Genomic DNA, 16,424 nt, shown 5'->3' with positions numbered 1-16,424 from the left:
GTTTCTCTGTGGCTTTGGAGCCTGTCCTGGAACTAGCTCTGTAGACCAGGCTGGTCTCGAACTCACAGAGATCCACCTGCCTCTGCTTCCCGAGTGCTGGGATTAAAGGCGTGCGCCACCATCGCCCGGCTTTATTTTTTCTATCCTTAAAAAAAAAAATCAAAATTTACATCAAGCATAGCAAATAAGTTTACTAGAAAGAAACAAACCATGACAGAAATCACAGAGAACTCTTATGCAAAGAAACCAATCCAAACGTCCTAGAGCAAGAGCAGCAGCTCAGGACAAACTTTACCACACTGGCTCTCGGGGCCAACTGTGACTGCTGACACTACAGCTATCCGGGGACCACCGTGGAACCTGAACTACGAGGCACAGAGGACAAGGCTGCCCAGGGAGAAAAGAGGCTTAGCCAATTGCCCCACCACCGTCTGTGGTTCCCCTTCCGAATGACCAGACATTGCTGGGGGTTCTTGTCATCCATCTTGATGAAAAGAAGGCTGCTGTCAGGTGTCCTTTTTTCAAAAATGTGTAAGAACTTCAGCAAATTTTGCCCTTTTCTCAATTCTATGAAGAGCTCTATCTCACTCCGTCCTCTGTCATCCTCCATCCCATCTCCCCGACCCCATCACTTTGAAACAGGCTCTGAGCTGTCCTGACTTGTCTTGAACTTACTCTGAAGCCCTGGTAGATCTTGGACTGGTGATGGTGATCCTACCTTAGCCTCCTGGGCGGCTGGGATGACAAACATGGTTTTCTGTGCACACTGGTGTACTCTGTATTTAAGCGTAGTCTTTTGTTAACTAATGAATGTTAGATACTGTATCAAAAGTCAACAAATGTTGACACTGGCCTGAGCTACTTAGTGAGTTTCAAAGAAGGAAAGGAGAAAGAGAATGAGGAGGGAGGGGGGAGGGAGGGAGGGGGGAGAGAGAGAGAGAGAGAGAGAGAGAGAGAGAGAGAGAGAGAGAGAGAGAGAAGCTGTGACACGGCGGCTTATCCGTATCCACATCAGGCAAAATACAAATGGCCCTCAGACCTCAGTTAGCCTATTTATTCTGTTTTTATTTTGCTGATTTGCAGACCTGAAAGTCTGGGAGCTACTGTTGCAGTAATCTAAAGGCTACTTCCGTTTAGATCTGAGTAACGTTTCCTTATTTGAGACACTGACAAAATAAACTTAAAGGTCAGGTGATACACTCAGCTACCTCAGCACTGCGGGAGGCCGGGGCAGGAGGATCACGATCACTGAGGGACCATCTCAAAAAACCCCAAACGGCCATCAAAGTAGAGAAATTGCATAAGCAAGTCTTTCTTTCAACTTTTCTTCTTACCTAAAGTTGAGTAACAATGCTCCCTCCTGACACACTTGTTTAGAAAGAAGTTCAAAAAGTATGTGGCCTTTTGGCCTGTGGATTTTAAAAAAAAATTATAGAATTTTTAATAGACACATACAGACAAACAGTCTGGTGTTTCAGGGTGTGTGTCATGGTCAGATAAGGGGCACCTGCAGGTAATGGTCAGAGAATGGATGGTCCATCACCCCAGACAGTCAATTGTTTCTGTTGAGAGTATTTATCATCTTCTCTGGTTTGAATACAATCAACTGTTGTTGTCAATCATGGTCTTCCTACAGGTGCTATAGGATGTTAGAAGTTATTCCTTCTGATTGGTGAGGTGGCTCGGTGGGTAAAGGTATTTGTGACCGAGACAGAAAACCCAAGTTCAATTCCTAGAACCCACATGGTGAAGGGAGAGGCCCAGCTCCAGGAAGTTTTCCTTTTCTCTGACCTCTGCACATGTTCTATAGCATATCCTCTGAGAACACACACACACATGCACTAAATCTAAATATGAAAAGTTATTTCCTCCATCTATCCCTTGTCTTCCATTAACTATCCCCTCTGTACCCCACTATTCCCAGCCTATGGTGAGTATTTTTTTTTTGAATGAACCGGACGTGTTCGTGCACACCACACACATGGAGTGATGTCACCAAGGATGAAATAAAGCAGAGGAGTCCCTTATGAAGTCCTGTCCCCAGGAGATGTTATCTACAGTATAACTGAGTGTAGGATGGGTTGGTGATTCGTCTTGGGGAAGGTACTAATGGAAGAGTTTGGTGAGCAACGAGGGGAGGCTGCCCTGACCCCAATCACCACATCTAAGAATCTGAGTGGCAGAGGGGACCAGGAAGGAGTCTTGGTTTGAAATGTGTGTGCCTGTCACTCACCACAGGGCTTGATTTCCTTTTGGTTTCTTTCAGGTCAGTCTGAATGACTCTCACAATCAGATGGTGGTGCACTGGGCTGGAGAGAAAAGCAACGTGATCGTGGCATTAGCCCGAGACAGCCTGGCATTGGCGAGGCCTAAGAGCAGTGATGTAAGTATCTCCGGGTGCTGGGCCCTCCCGGGTGCTATTGGAATGACTTTTTTGAGCCTTCGGGTTGTCAGGTCAGAGAAGAAATAGTGGGTAGTTAAAGAATGGATGAGATGAACTGTATGGCAGTGAAGAGATACAGAAAATAATGCATGTGACCCTTGCATGCCGAACTCAGGGTGGAGCTGTCCAAGCAGATGTGCACAGTGCAGGATGACTTTTGAGACCAGAGTGGAGCTGTCCAAGCAGATGTGCACAGTGCAGGATGACTTTTGAGACATCACAGGTGGTCTGCACTCATAGCTTTACAAGGCGCCAAAGAGCACTCCAGGGCAGAGCAACTTGGAGCTGATCCAGAGAGAGTTAAACTGGTCTGTCTTTTCCGTATGTCAACATCGTGGGATGTTTTCTAGAAGGTTAATTAGGGCAAGCACAGTAAGGGAGGCTTGACAAAGGGTTGGCCATCAGCTGCAGAGCTCTGCCTAGGGAATCCGGAGCCCTGGAGCATGGGATAATGCAGATAATGACTAGCTGATGAGCTGTTGACAGATCCATTCTCTTCCTCCTTTACTTATATATTATCCCAACATCAGGATGTATATTTATGTTCTAGCTATATGTCTCCTATATGTCTATGTATCTATTAATCATCTGTCTTGTATCATCTGTCTATCCATCTTCTCTTTATCATCCTGTCTGTCTGTCTATCTGTTTTGTGTGTGTGTGTGTGTGTGTTGTTGTTGTTGTTGTTGTTGTTGTTGTTACAGGGCCTCTCTCTCCAGCACTCTCCATAGTGTCTAGAACTGTCTCTTGGCTGGATTTGAACTCATAGCAACCTGCCCCAGTCTTTTTAGGGCTGGGATTATGAGCATAAACTACCGTGTTTATTTCCACTGTTTCTGTTGATAATGTTGTTTTAGCTAGATACTGTGAAGAACTGAAAGAATCTCAGATCCAGGATGGGAGGGAAGGCACCCCCAATTTTTTTTTTTTTTTAGATAGGGTCTTACTATATAGCTTTGGCTAGTCTGGAGCTTCCCATATAAACCAGGCTGGCCTTGAACCCACAGAGATTTATTTGCTCCTGCCTCCTGAGCATTGGTATTAAAGACATGTCCCATCATGTCCAGCACTTCCAAGTTCTTTATAATAAAGAGTGTCTCTTTTATTTTCTTAAGTCCATGGTCTTGGGCAGTAGGCCATTTCCGCACCTTCAAAAGATACATAGGCTCAAGAAAGACCTTCTGTCTCTGGTTGATGCTTGGTTAGTGGTCTAGCAAGCAGCAGAAATACTTCTCAGGACTGTGGTGAATAGGTCCTACCTATGTCCTGGAGGCCATGCAGGTTACTGGTTCAGTATAGCCAGATCTCCTGACTTCAACAGAAGGTCACAGGTCTTTTGACTTATTTCGTGGCGCTGGGAATGGCACCCGGGGCCTGGCATACACTAGGCTACCTCTCTACCATTGAGCTTTTGCCCCCAGCCTAGAGGTCTCTTTGTGTAAAGCTGCTAAGTCTTACCAGTTGGCAGCTAAAGGGTAGCTCTTACAAGTACCATTTAGGCCAAATAAAAATCTAGGATTAGGCTGGGTGGTGGTGGCGCACGCCTTTAATCCCAGCACTCAGGAGGCAGAGGCAGGAGGATCTCTGTGAGTTCGAGGCCATCCTGGTCTACAAGAGCTAGTTTCAGGACAGGAACCAAAAGCTATGGAGAAACCCTGTCTTGAAAATTCAAAAAAAAATATCTAGGATTAGGGTCAGAGCTGGTCCTTGGCTTCCAAGTCTGCAGTCCAGGCATCTCCTTGCGGGCAAAGCAATAGTCCCTGCCTTGGGGTGGGTGACTGCCTTCTTCATAAGGGTGAGCTTCATAAGCTGTGGAGAACACGCTGTATTCCCGCCTCCTGCACGCTCCCCCCTCCCCCGCCCTGGCTCTGCATTCTGGTCAGAGGATGCCTTCACATGTGTTTTAAAGGACACTTGTGGTTTGTGGATGTACATTGGGTGTCTCAGAGCCCCCGTCAGTGTATGCACTGTCTGGGTTGGATGTAGTCAGTGTGAGTCTTGGGATGTTTTCCAGAGCAGTTAATTAGGGCAAGCACAGCAAGGGAGGCTTGAAGAAGGGCTGGCCATGAGCAGCAGAGCTCTGCCTAGGGAACATTCTGAGCCCTGGATCATGGGATAATGCATATAATGGCTAGTCTTGGTGTTTTGCTCTTGAACAAGGCTGGACTTGTTTGGGAGCGACAATTTAGGCTGATTTATAAATAAATATTTTCAAGGTTTGTAAGCACACGGATGGCTATGTGTGAGTGCCTGCTGTCCTTGGGATGCTCCGTAGTTACCGGTGTAAATCTTTAGTCTAATGCCTGTTGTTAGGAGTCCCTCTTAGGCCCAGAAGTCACCTCTATGCTATACTGTATTGAGAAATCTTCAAGGTGTTTGTGCATAAAAATAATTCCCTGTCCAGGAAATGTTTGTCATTGCAAAATGGGTAAAGATGTTTAAGCATTGTTTTGCATTTTTGAAGGTCATGTAAAAGTGCTTAGGGGCACAAATGAATTCACAACAGGTCACTGTTGTGGTGGAGTAGGGACGTGTAATGGAAATGTGGGACCAACCATGGATTTGACTTAGAAAGTTCACTTCTCAGATCCCGTCAGTCTGCCCAAAGGAGCGTTGACCATTCAAGAACTAGTGGCCTATCCAGCTCAGCTCCCACCTTGTGGAAATGTTGGAGTACATGTTCTGAAGATCTTGTTGGCCGTTTGAAGTTGTTATGCCGGAGTGACGTGTGAGGGAAGATTAAATGGGAAGGAAACTTAATGTCCAGAGTTAATAAATAGATATGGCAGAATTTTCTTCCCTCCGTGGACAAACCGCATTAAAGAATTGGCAGCCGACACCGAGATGTTCGGATGTGAAAAGTTAGTGCAAAAATAAACTGTGACTCAGAGGCAGAGTCGGTGGCGCTGGTGAGGGAATGATTCAAATGTTCCTTCAGGAGGACGGGAAGGGTGCTTCAGAAAGCCCCTGTCTGAAGGGGAAGAGCTTGCACACAGGTAAGGAACCTATGAAGTAGAGAGAATGGCTGAGGTTATAATATTCTGTAGGTAAACACGGGTGGGCCTGGACACTGGCATTCCAGATGGCTTGCTCTTATGCCAAACCAAACCACGCCACCTGTCATCAGCTATCATCAGCCGAGTGTCGTCTCCGGCAAAGGCCAGCTATTCCTGCCACGAGTTGGTGAACTGCAACCCAGGATGGGTTATCTCAACTCGTCCCAGTTCTTTACTTCCGCTTTCTGAGGATGCGTTTTGGAGAGTACTCATGTGCCACCTGGTATGGTAGCACAGGCCTATGATAGAAGCACTCAAGAGGCTGAGGCAGGGGGATTGGAAGTTCAAGCCTAATCCAAGCTACAGAGAGAGTTCTTATCTCAGAAAACAAATTACCCCCCCAATCCAAACCAAAAAAAAAAAAAGAAAGAAAGAAAGAAAGAAAGGAAGGAAGAAAGAAAGAAAAGAATCAAATAATCACTCAACTACCAGCAGGAATAATGAAGTAATGAAGTATCTAGGTGCAACATAATTGACCAAAAATGCTACCTGGGGACAATATCCACCAGAGGATCAGAATCGACTGGGACGGCATGGATAAGAAGACTCATTCCTTTTGTCCCTAGACTAGTGTGACATGATTGGCTCCCTCCTGGATCAACTAGATAGCAGAACTCCCATCCTTGCTAATAGTATGGAGAGCCTCTATATCCCAATGCTTGGGTTGGAACCCTGGCTCTGCCATTTATATATAATGAGCCACATAATTTATACTATCTTAGTCATTTTTTTTTTGGTTACTATAACAAAATACTTGAGACAATCAACTTTTAAGGAGAAAATTTATTTTGACTCACAGGATTGGGGCTTCTAGTCCATGATTATTGATCCCAACGGACTCAGGTCTCTGGTTGGGGTGCTGTGTATTGCTCAGTTAGGTGTAGTGCAATGGTTAGTAAAACAACTGCCTGGGTGTTCAAGGTTCTGAGTTTTATTCTCAGTATTGCAAAACAAACAACCACCCCAATTCTCAAACTTTGGTATCTGTAACTGGTTAGTTTTTTGGGAACTTGACATCAGCTAGAGGCATTTGGAAAGTGGAAACCTCAACTGAGAAAACATTCCCATCAGATTGGCCTGTAGGCCATTCTGTGGCTACATTGTTTGAATTGATAATTTATGTGGGAGAGCTCAGAACATTGTAGGTGGTGCCACCCCTGGGCTGCTGGGCTGGTTGGTTGTATGAAAGGCAGGTTGAGGAAGCCATGGAGGGCAAGCCCGTAAGCAGCACTCCTCCTTAGCCTCTGCTTCAGTTTCTGCCTCCAGGTTCTTGCCTTGAAATTTTTGCTTTGAAACCCTAACCTTAACTCTTCTTCCCTAAGATGCTTCCTGTCAGTGTTTTTATCACAGCAACAGAAAGCCAACTAGAACGGTACCCAAAGTATGGTATGTAAGTCATTCAAATGAGTGTTTTTCTGGGAGCTACTTAGAAATGAAGAGTATTAGGTACTACCCCAGATTACTTTTTTAATTTTTAAAATTTATTATTGTCATCATTGTCATCATTATAATGATTATTATTTTCATTTCTTTTGCTTTTTTCTTTGGGGCATGCTCTCATTATGTGGTCCAGGCTGGTCTGGAACTTTCTATGCAGCCCGGGTTAGCCTTGAACTCTTTCCTTCTTGACTTAGCCTCCCTAGTCCTGGGATGATAATGTGAACTACCATGCCAGGCTTAGACCTTGCTCAGAAACTGCGTTTGGCCGGTGTCTTGCCTGGGCATTTGTGAAGCCTGCTAAGATTACAGCAGTGCTCTAAAAGACCTGGGGCGGTGCCAGGGCAGGGGGTGCCATCTGACATTTCAGGGTTTCCTCCTCCTCCCCTCCATTATTATTATATAATTCTGAGCTGCATGGGCCTTCGCTTCAAAGGACTGTCTTCATGGGTAAGGAAGTGATCTAATTGGAACCTTGGGGCAGTTTAGAACCCTCCCACTTTAGATTTTTGTTGTTGTTCTTTAAGGAACAGTGTCATATTGAGGTCAGCGAGGACTAATTAGTGGGAACCCGGTGTCTGGAGGAAAACAAACAGTGCAGGCAGCTGACAGCGAGCTCAGGGTGTCTGCTCCCGTTCACCTGGCAGTGACAGTGGCCAGTGAGTCACCAGCATCGTGCTGCCATGAGCAACAGACAGCCCCAGTTAGAATTGGTAATTGGAGTGCAGCACAGAGACTCCAAAGCCACCGTCCCTCTTAGAATTAACCGAGCCCTCAGAGGGCTTTTGTGTGTCGTCACTGTGGAGGGATAACTGTGCCCCCGCCCTGAGCGTAGTCTGTTTCTGCCGAAGAGAAGTAAGAAATTACAAGGACAGGATAAAAATAGCTTGTTGGAATTGTTCAACCTGGATGAGGCAAGGCAGGTCGATGAGCGATCTGTGATAGGCTTCAGGTATAGGATGGGTCCCTGTCAGCTCCCTCTTAACCTCTATTAAGTCTCAGACCCATGAGATGGTTGGGCTTGTTTGCAGGTGTCACGAGGAAGAGGTTTTACTGCCACCTGCACTGTGGCAGTCCTACCGTTGAGAATCTCAGGAAGTCTGTTTATTCTGCCTGCCTAGGACCTTTCTCCATGCTGGCTCTAACTCCTGACACCAAGTATGGAGAAAGGGACCATCTGTAGGAGGGCAACTTGCAGAGTTAAAAAACAAGCAGGCTTGGAATTTCAAGAGACTGGCAAAGCCTGGGCACTTACTACCCGTGTGACCCTGGACTAGTCATTTCCTGCTGTGGCGCTTGGCTTTTGTTCTCTCAAAAGTTACAGCAGGTCCTGTGTCTGCAAGCGCGGCATCCATGATTCTACCAATTGTGGACTGAAAACGTGAGGGCAGGGGGTTGTATCCATTCTGAACGTGAATAGACTTTTTTTCCTCCCTTGTCATTGTTAAAGCAATGCAGTACAAACAAGTATTCATTCATAGATTATAAGACATGTGTTGTCTTAATTGTCATAAGCAATTTAGAGATAAAGTGTATGGGAAAATGCATGTAGGTTCTGTGCTATTTTTTTCTCTTGTGTGTCACTGGGTTTTAGTATCCATGGGGACTCTGGAACCAATCCAGTGTCGCTACTGAGATCTGTCTTCTCCGTGACTCACCAGTTAATTCACTTCACTCTCTTTGTTCATTGATCCAGCGCGTTCATTTACCTATTCCTTCGTTTATAATCACATTTATTCATTACGGACGTCTGTTGACTAACTGGTAAACTCTAGGTACCCCGAAGCTAAGATTCCTTACCAGAGTTATAAGGAGGAAGAGGAGCAGTGTGTAGGAGGGAATAGCACATACTGAAAAAAATACCACTTCGATGTAAATATAGGATCCCATTTGTGCCTCTCACAGGGGATTATCACATCACAGGATACTGGAGTTGGAAGGAGCCTTGCTTGGTTTCCTATTTAAGCAGCCATTAGTTTGCGCTGTACAACTCTCGAACTTTCCTGGGAAACCGTGTCTATTCTTGGCAAACAGAATGCAGGAAGTTCTTCTTGCTCTTTTACCCACTCAGTTATCTGTGAACTATCGACCTGCTAGCTGGGCACAGCTGCCTCTGTGGCCGCACTGTTCTTTCTGAGATGACCCAGTTAGAGGCAGAGACACCCTGCCTCCCTTAACCTTGACATGTGTTAAATGGTAATGGCCCTCCTCGGTCTCGGTTCCCCGTGTGCAGCCTCCTGTCCTTTACAGTTTGTTCATGGCCTCATTAACAAGCAAGCGTTCACACATTCACAGGCCCGTCCTTGTCTGATGACCATGTCTTTTGTTAGTTTCCGTGTGTCTGGTGCTCAGTGCCCAACTTGGCTCCTGTGAAACCCTCAACTGCTTATTTGCAGTTGAATCAAAAGGGCGGAGATGGCAACTCAAAAGTTGGGATGAACTCAACTCTGGGTTGAGTCTAGCCAGTCTCTCCTTGGAAATTACCTGCTGTTTTTCTTCCCTGCTTTCCTCAGTTATCTCTCCCATAAATAATTGAAAAATTAACAATGCAATCATCACCTAACAGGTTTGTTTTTCATTTCTTTGTTTATATTAATACTCCATATCTCACAGGTAGTAAAATCTAGGTTGAAAATACCCCCACAGCATCCATTTTATGCTTCATGACCTGAGATAATAGTTGGTGGTGTTGAGATCACTAGCTTGAAGGCAGGCAGCCCGGTCAGGGACCTTCTCCCTGGGTTTTTTGTTTGTTGTTTTGTATTTTTCCTTTAGAATTATTTTTATTATTTATTCATGTGTATGCTCATGCATGTGCAGGTACTTGTGGAGGCCAGAAGAGGGTATCAGACCCCTGGTGCTGGAGTTACAAGTGTTTGGTTGTGAGCTCCGTGATGTGGATGCTGGGAACTGAACTCTGTTCTTTTGGAAGAGCAGCCAAGTGCTCTTGAACCACTGTGTTGTCTCTTCAGCTCCTTGCCTTGAAGACTTCTAGGTTGTGACCTGGGCAAGTCCGAAATCTAGTGAGCCCCATGGTCTTCTCTGCACTGACTCTCCAGGGAGGGTTGCTGTGATGGGATCAGCATTGGCTCTGTGCATCATGGGTAGATGACAACTGTTCTTAGGTTGTGTCTCTGTGGTTACTGTATCACCAGAAGCCAGGAGGCAGCGGAGAAGCAAGTCTGTTGGCAGGGTCCAGGAGGCTTGCTGCTGCCCCTGTGGTTTCCCATGCAGTAGAGTCACAAAACACCAGTGCAGGGGTCGGTTCTGGTACTGATCGTGTGTCTCTAAGTGTGTATGTGTATACGCTTGTGCTAGGGTTAGAACTAGGATCTAGCGTATACTAGGCAAGCACTGTACCAATGAGCTCCCCCACCCCCAGCCTGCTGGCATCTTAACCTCTGTGCACGTTTTATCACTCGGCAACTTCTCCTTTCCATCTCACTGGGAGCCTTTGATGCGTTTCTCTCTTCGGGTATAGAATGGCATCTTTCTGGTCAAGAGATGAAGAATTCAATTATCCTGATTACCTTTTGGGGACATTTCAGAAGATGCAAAAAACAAATTTTGAGCCCTTTCCCTCTCAGAGTGCATTCTGTCTGGTCTGCACCTGAACTGTAGCCAGCAGGAAGGCGGTGTTTTTTATTCTCGCGTTTGCCAGCTGCTCCTGGGGCTCTGGCTCACCTCTGGAGTGAGAGGACTGTGTGCTCCAGGTGCAGGGGTAGCTGCAGAGTCTCATACTTCCTACCTTCCAGGCCCGCCCCCCAACTTTGAGGACAGTTACAGCAGTCCCCTGCATCCCCTTTGTGGGTCATGTGGTTGAATCAGAAGTTCATGCTATCATGGGCTCCTAGGGAATCGTGCTCTCTTGGTGTCTGGAGTGGGAAGCTGGGATGTGGAGGGCAATTAGAGGTCCTTCTGTTGAGCATCTCACTGACTCCTTTCTTCTTTTTCCCTTTCTGTGTGTTCCAGGTATACGTGTCTTATGACTACGGAAAATCATTCAATAGGATTTCAGGGAAGCTGAACTTTGGCGTGGGAAACAGCAGTGAAGCAGTGATCTCTCAGTTCTACCACAGCCCTGCTGATAACAAGCGGGTAAGGAGACTGTCTCAGGAACACTGCCTTCTGGGAGGATGGCTGTACTGAAGGGGCTGGGCCTTGGAGCCCTTTGTCATCCTTGGAGTACACCAGCTACTGTTTCCTGTCTTACCTGGGAATTGGTGACAGAATGCAGTTCTCAAGGTGGATCTTTGCATAATCAGACCAAATACTGGTCAGGCAGGATTTTTGGACAAACAAGGTCGGGTTCAACCACAGAAAATCTGCCAACCAATATATTGTCAGACTCACTGGTGGCTGGAACGTTTCTCAGGTTCACGGTGCTAATCCTGGGCCTCCAAGATTGCCCGCTGAACTATTGCTTTTGTTGGCACCATCACCATGTGCCTGCCTCTGTGTGTGTGTGTGTGTGTTCATGTATGTGCACGTGTGTGCTCGTGTGCATGCATTTCTCTTTCCCTCTTTTCTGAACCTATATGGCTATAGAAAAGAAACTCCAAGAAGCAGGTGTGGCTGTGTCTCTGCTGTCTCCTCAATTAGCTGCCTTTCTTCTTTGATCTGCCCTCAGGCAGTTGTTTTGGACTAAGTGTTGACCTTATCCCTGGGCTATAGGCAGGTGGAGCTAGCGGAGCAGGAAGGGAACCTGACAACCTGCTAGGCTTTCCTGCTATTTGGTAGCTCTTTGCTCTGGGAGTTATACTGGACCCGTGTGTCCAGGGGTGGGAACTGCTTAGGTAGAGAGCTGCCTCAGCTGTAGTAAGAGTTCCCTGAGGTGAGGGTAGCTGCTGCATTCTGCCTGGGCAGAAATTGCCCACTGAGCCAAGACCGGATCTTTCCAAGGCCTTGGTGTTGGTTTCTCAGATGGCCTTGGGTCTCCTAGCAGGGGCTGCATTAAAAAGATTTAGCAACCCATGCAGTTACCCTGACCAAAGTCAGGGTCATTTTAGATGCTGGATTTGTGGAGAAGGGGTCCTGTCATTCTCCCTGCCAAACTCCCTCCTTCCATATCCCCTCCCCTCCTCCATAAGGGTGTGACCTCTACTGCTTTATGAGGAAGCACTTGGGAGGTTTCCAGGCAGTGGCTGTTTACGGGCTGGTACAGACCTTTAAAAAAAACCACAGACTAGCTTAGTCACTACTGGTACCTGCTGAGTAAATAATCAGCCCTATCTGATGACCTATATGTACACTTCCCAAGGGGAAAACAAGGAGAAATAGCAGGAACTGGACCTAGTCTCCACCAGCCTTAGCACTCACCTCCTGCAGCTAGTCAGTCAGGGTGGCCAGTCAGGATGGCTCCTAGAGGTGGAGAGCGGCCACCTAGATTGTAAGGCGTAAGATGCTCCAACTAGGATTGGCCTGCTAGGGGTCTGGCTGCTGCTTCAGGCTAGTTCTCTGTGTTCCTTGCTCCTCAAGAAACAAACTATGCTTAGACTTGCTTGTGTTACCAGGGTGTGTTTCCCTATTATGACTATCACCACTAGATTTCCACTCCATCTCAGAGTTGACTCTGGCTGAAGACTTGGCCTCATAGCCTCCCTCCTCGCCCTGGACTCTACTTTTATAGTGTCAGTGTTCCCTTTCCAGCTCAGGGCCCAGATGTGGGCAAGTTGTGCCTTCCTACCCTTTTCTGGTTATGTAGACCTGTGTGGATCACAAGGCTGAAGACAGGAAGGCTGCACCGGGCTCCCATGAACACAGAGCAGGCAGAGGACCTGAGTTTTGCAGCATTTGGTCTACAGAAGGTGGAGAGCACCTGCTATGTTGGGACAAGAAGGAAGTAGGGATACTTGACTGATCACTATAAAGAGACTTAGGCATTGCATGGAGGGGCGGGGCAGTGTGTTATAGTTCAGGTGCCTGGCATGCATCTTAGGTTTCTCATGGTGAGCTGGCCATGCATGCTCTGCAGTTGGCAAGGCTGTGGACCCAGGAAAGAAAGCAACTGCCTTTTGGAGAACATAATGACAGCTGGAGGTGAGTTTCATAATAAAGAGAGAGTGAGACTTTACTGTCGCCTGGCTACTTCCCCATGTAAGACTGTCACCCTCTCCAGATGTCCCCGGAAGGAAGTGATGACACCAATTGTGTTGATGGCGCCTCTTACTTTTACCTTTGTTCTCTGGAAGGCAAATATTGCCCCACCAGCCTTACCACTTCCTGAGAAAAGCCATGCAAGGCTGGGTGCCTTGCTGTCAAGAGTACGGTGCTGGGACCAAACTCATCGCTGGGCCGCTGGAGCACAGTTGGGTTTTACAGCCTAATCTTAGCAGGAGTGCAGATGGATCCTGTCCTTTTCCAGGCTGTGCATGGAGCTAGGGGAATAGTAAACAGTTTGTTTCCTTTTTCTCCTGCTTGCCTTCTCTGCTTTTAACTCATCATCCGTCATACCTGGGTTCCTGCATCAAAACTGGAGAAAGTCCATTGTGTAGATAAATTCTGTAACTTGCTGTCTTAGTTAGGGTTTCTGTTGCTGTGATGGAACAACATGTTTCGGAGCTACTATGGATGGAAGGCTTTCTTCCCCCCACATTCCCATGTGACAGACAGTTCATCATCAACAGCAGTCAGGACAGGAACTCAAGGCAGGGACCTCAGGCAGAGGCTGATGCAGAGGCCATGGAGGGGGGTTGCTTACTGACTTGCTTTCAAAGGCTTGCTCAGCCTGGCTTTCTTATAGAACCCAGGACCAGCATCCCATGAGTGTAGCCACTCACATGGGCTGAGCCCTCTCCCGCCAGTCACTAATTACAAAAATGACCTACCGGATGCCCATTTCCTATGGAGGGCAACATTTTCTCAACTGAGGCTCCCTCCTCTCTGATGACTCTAGCTTGTGACAAGTCTGCAAAAAACTTGATCATCCCAGAAGCACCCTGGGGTATGAAGTGTTTACAAAGAGGCTGCTGAAGTTCTAGTAGTCAGAGATGCTCCTGAGGCCTCACTTCGGGAAGCAGCTAGTCAGTCAGGTCTGATAGCCCATCTGTGGGGTTGGCCACCAGGTGCCAAAGCAACCAGGCATTCGGTTCTTTCCTGCCATGTGTGTGCCATGTGACATATGTGTATGACATGCGACATATGTCTCTGACATGTGACATATCACCAAAGTGTATGAGATGCTGGGTGAAGAGTGACGTCATCTCTAAATGGAGCAGGGGGTAAGTGAGGTAGTGAGGCCCTTAGGGAGCACTGAGGGTTAGGAATGGGGCTTCAAGGATGGGATGTTTGTTGCCAGTAGGGGAATAGAGTTGGTAGGAGCATGCAAGCAGGAGGAAGGCATGGGCAGGGAGAGACTCCAGGGAGCTGGCTGATGGCATCTGGGCAGGATGGGTGTTCTGCATTGCCACCCTGACTACCATCTGGAGGTGGAGGAGATTGACTTTCACCTTGGACTTGGGAGCCCTGCAAGGAGCTTTGAGTTAGGGAGCAAGAACATTTTTTGGGAAATGTGACTTCTTCTGATATGTGCAATGTATCAGAGAAGAAAGAATAGAGAAAAAAAAGTGGAAAATGAAACCTCATCAGTATCCAGTGATGGGATTAGAGGGAGGAACCACGGCACCTCGCTTTTTATGTGACCCCCTTGGGATCGGAACTCGGCTCCTCATGCTTGCACAAGGACTTTGCTGGCTGAGTGACTCCTTCAGTCTCATCCATCACTTAACATCATCGAAGGTCAAACGTGTAATTTGTAAACCTTAGTGGGACAGACCACATCCAAACTGTAACAAGCATTCAGTATTCATTCTGGAGGCTGTATGGAAGAAATACTGCATTAGGAAAGGGCATAAGACTAAGCTTCCAAGGTGGTACGTGCGTGTGTGTGTGCGTGCGTGCGTGCGTGCGTGCGTGCGTGTGTGTGTGTGTGTGTGTGTGTGTGTAAGATGAAGAATCCGCACAGAATCAAAGTCCAGGATTGTCATTGGAGGAACAGGGAGGCTTCAGAGGGATGTTGCAAAAGGTGAAGGAAGACAGGTTTCCAGGGAACAGCTGAGGAGCATCTGAGGAGGAGGCACATGAGTGAGTTAAATCACACCATGAAATGCTCTCATATCAGGAAGTGCTGTCTTTGGTTCGGAGAGCAGAAAGGATTGATGGACTGTTAGAAACCGGGCTCTGCAGCAGCTGCGTATGACTCTGCTCCCGCGTCATCTGGGGGAATCAAGCTGCTGTGAGCTTCAGTGTCCTCGTTCTTAAGAGGGGGTGTGACAAGGTGACCCAAAACACCAAGTCACTGTGAATGAGAAACAGTCTGAACAAGACACGGCCTGGGAAACTTCTAGTTCCCTGCCTGGTGTGGAGCAAGTGCTCTTAAAAAAAAAAACAAGCAAACCAAGCCAACCAGAAACAAACAAACCGAAAAACCATTCGGCCTTATCATAAAAATGGCTAGTTAGGTGGTATTTTAGATTAAATGTGATCCTGGAGAAAGGCATGAAACAGATTTCTGGAACAGTCCTTGCTAACTGAAAGTGCCACCTTTCCGAGGAGCCAAGATGGGTTGAGAGCAGGAGGGCAGGCTGTTTCTAAGGAAGACATCCATGGCGGGAATTATGATGCTCTTGCTAGGATCGTAATTGTTTTTATTGCACCGAGTTTGCTTGGAGTAGTTTTTGCTCTCAAAACATTTACTACCTTTTTCTTAGATTTAATTAGGCTTCTGCAGAGTGTGAGATTTACCTTAGATGCTGGGGCAGGAAGTCCAAGAGAAACAGCACAGGCGAGATGTGCAAAGGAGAAGGCAGGAGGGACCACTGAGAGCCAGGTGGGAGCCAGTGCAGGGTAGCGGCTCCTGTGTAGGCTACCGAGAAGGGTTTGGAGCAGGAAGCTCGTCTGTCATGTAGGGGAATGCCCTGGAATTGGCTGTCTTCTAGAATGTGAAGGGCTGATTGTGGCTGGTGCTAGATCCCTATTGCTCTACTTCTTATTCAATGCCTGCTTCTCGGGGCCACTCTTGCTTTTCTGGGAGCACGGCCGCTTCCCCCACATCCCACCCCACCCTGCTCCTGTCTCATTTGAGCTTCCTAGACTCGTTCATTTCTTAGGCCTCTGAGCCTGTCATTAAACCTGTACAATAGTGCCTAAGCCCCTACTCTGTACCCAAAGTTACATTATCCCAGGCGTGATTGTTCGTTCCTTGTGGACATTATGCCTGCCATGTTAGTTAGCTTTTGTCAACTTGACACAAGCTAGAGCTATCTGGAAAGAGGGAGCCTCAATCACACTGGTCTCTAGTCAAGTCTGTGGGGGCATTTTCATGCTTAATAAATTGATGTGGGTGGGCCTAACCCTCTGTGGGTGGTGCCACTCCTAGGCAAGTGGTCTTGGCTTGTATAAGAAAGCCAATTGAACAAGCCATGGGAGCAAGCCAGCCTCCACAGTTTCTGCCTCTGATCCTACGTGAGTTTCGACCCTGACTTCCCTCA

General features: G+C 47.2%; 1 protein-coding gene across 2 annotated transcripts in view; it reads left to right on the top strand.

Annotated features, from left to right (window-relative positions):
- Sorl1 (sortilin related receptor 1) overlaps positions 1-16,424 on the top strand; it is a 162,692-nt gene that overhangs the window by 16,874 nt on the left and 129,394 nt on the right. For both annotated transcript variants that reach the window (XM_026779339.1, XM_005347141.3), the window contains exons 2-3: positions 2,267-2,383; positions 10,909-11,034. In XM_026779339.1, the coding sequence (XP_026635140.1) occupies positions 2,267-2,383; positions 10,909-11,034 (243 nt within the window). The remainder of the gene's footprint in view (positions 1-2,266; positions 2,384-10,908; positions 11,035-16,424) is intronic.

The sequence above is a fragment of the Microtus ochrogaster genome, chromosome 5, assembly GCF_000317375.1.
Source record: "Microtus ochrogaster isolate Prairie Vole_2 chromosome 5, MicOch1.0, whole genome shotgun sequence".
NCBI lineage: Eukaryota > Metazoa > Chordata > Mammalia > Rodentia > Cricetidae > Microtus > Microtus ochrogaster.
This window is presented reverse-complemented; position numbering and strand designations above follow the sequence as displayed.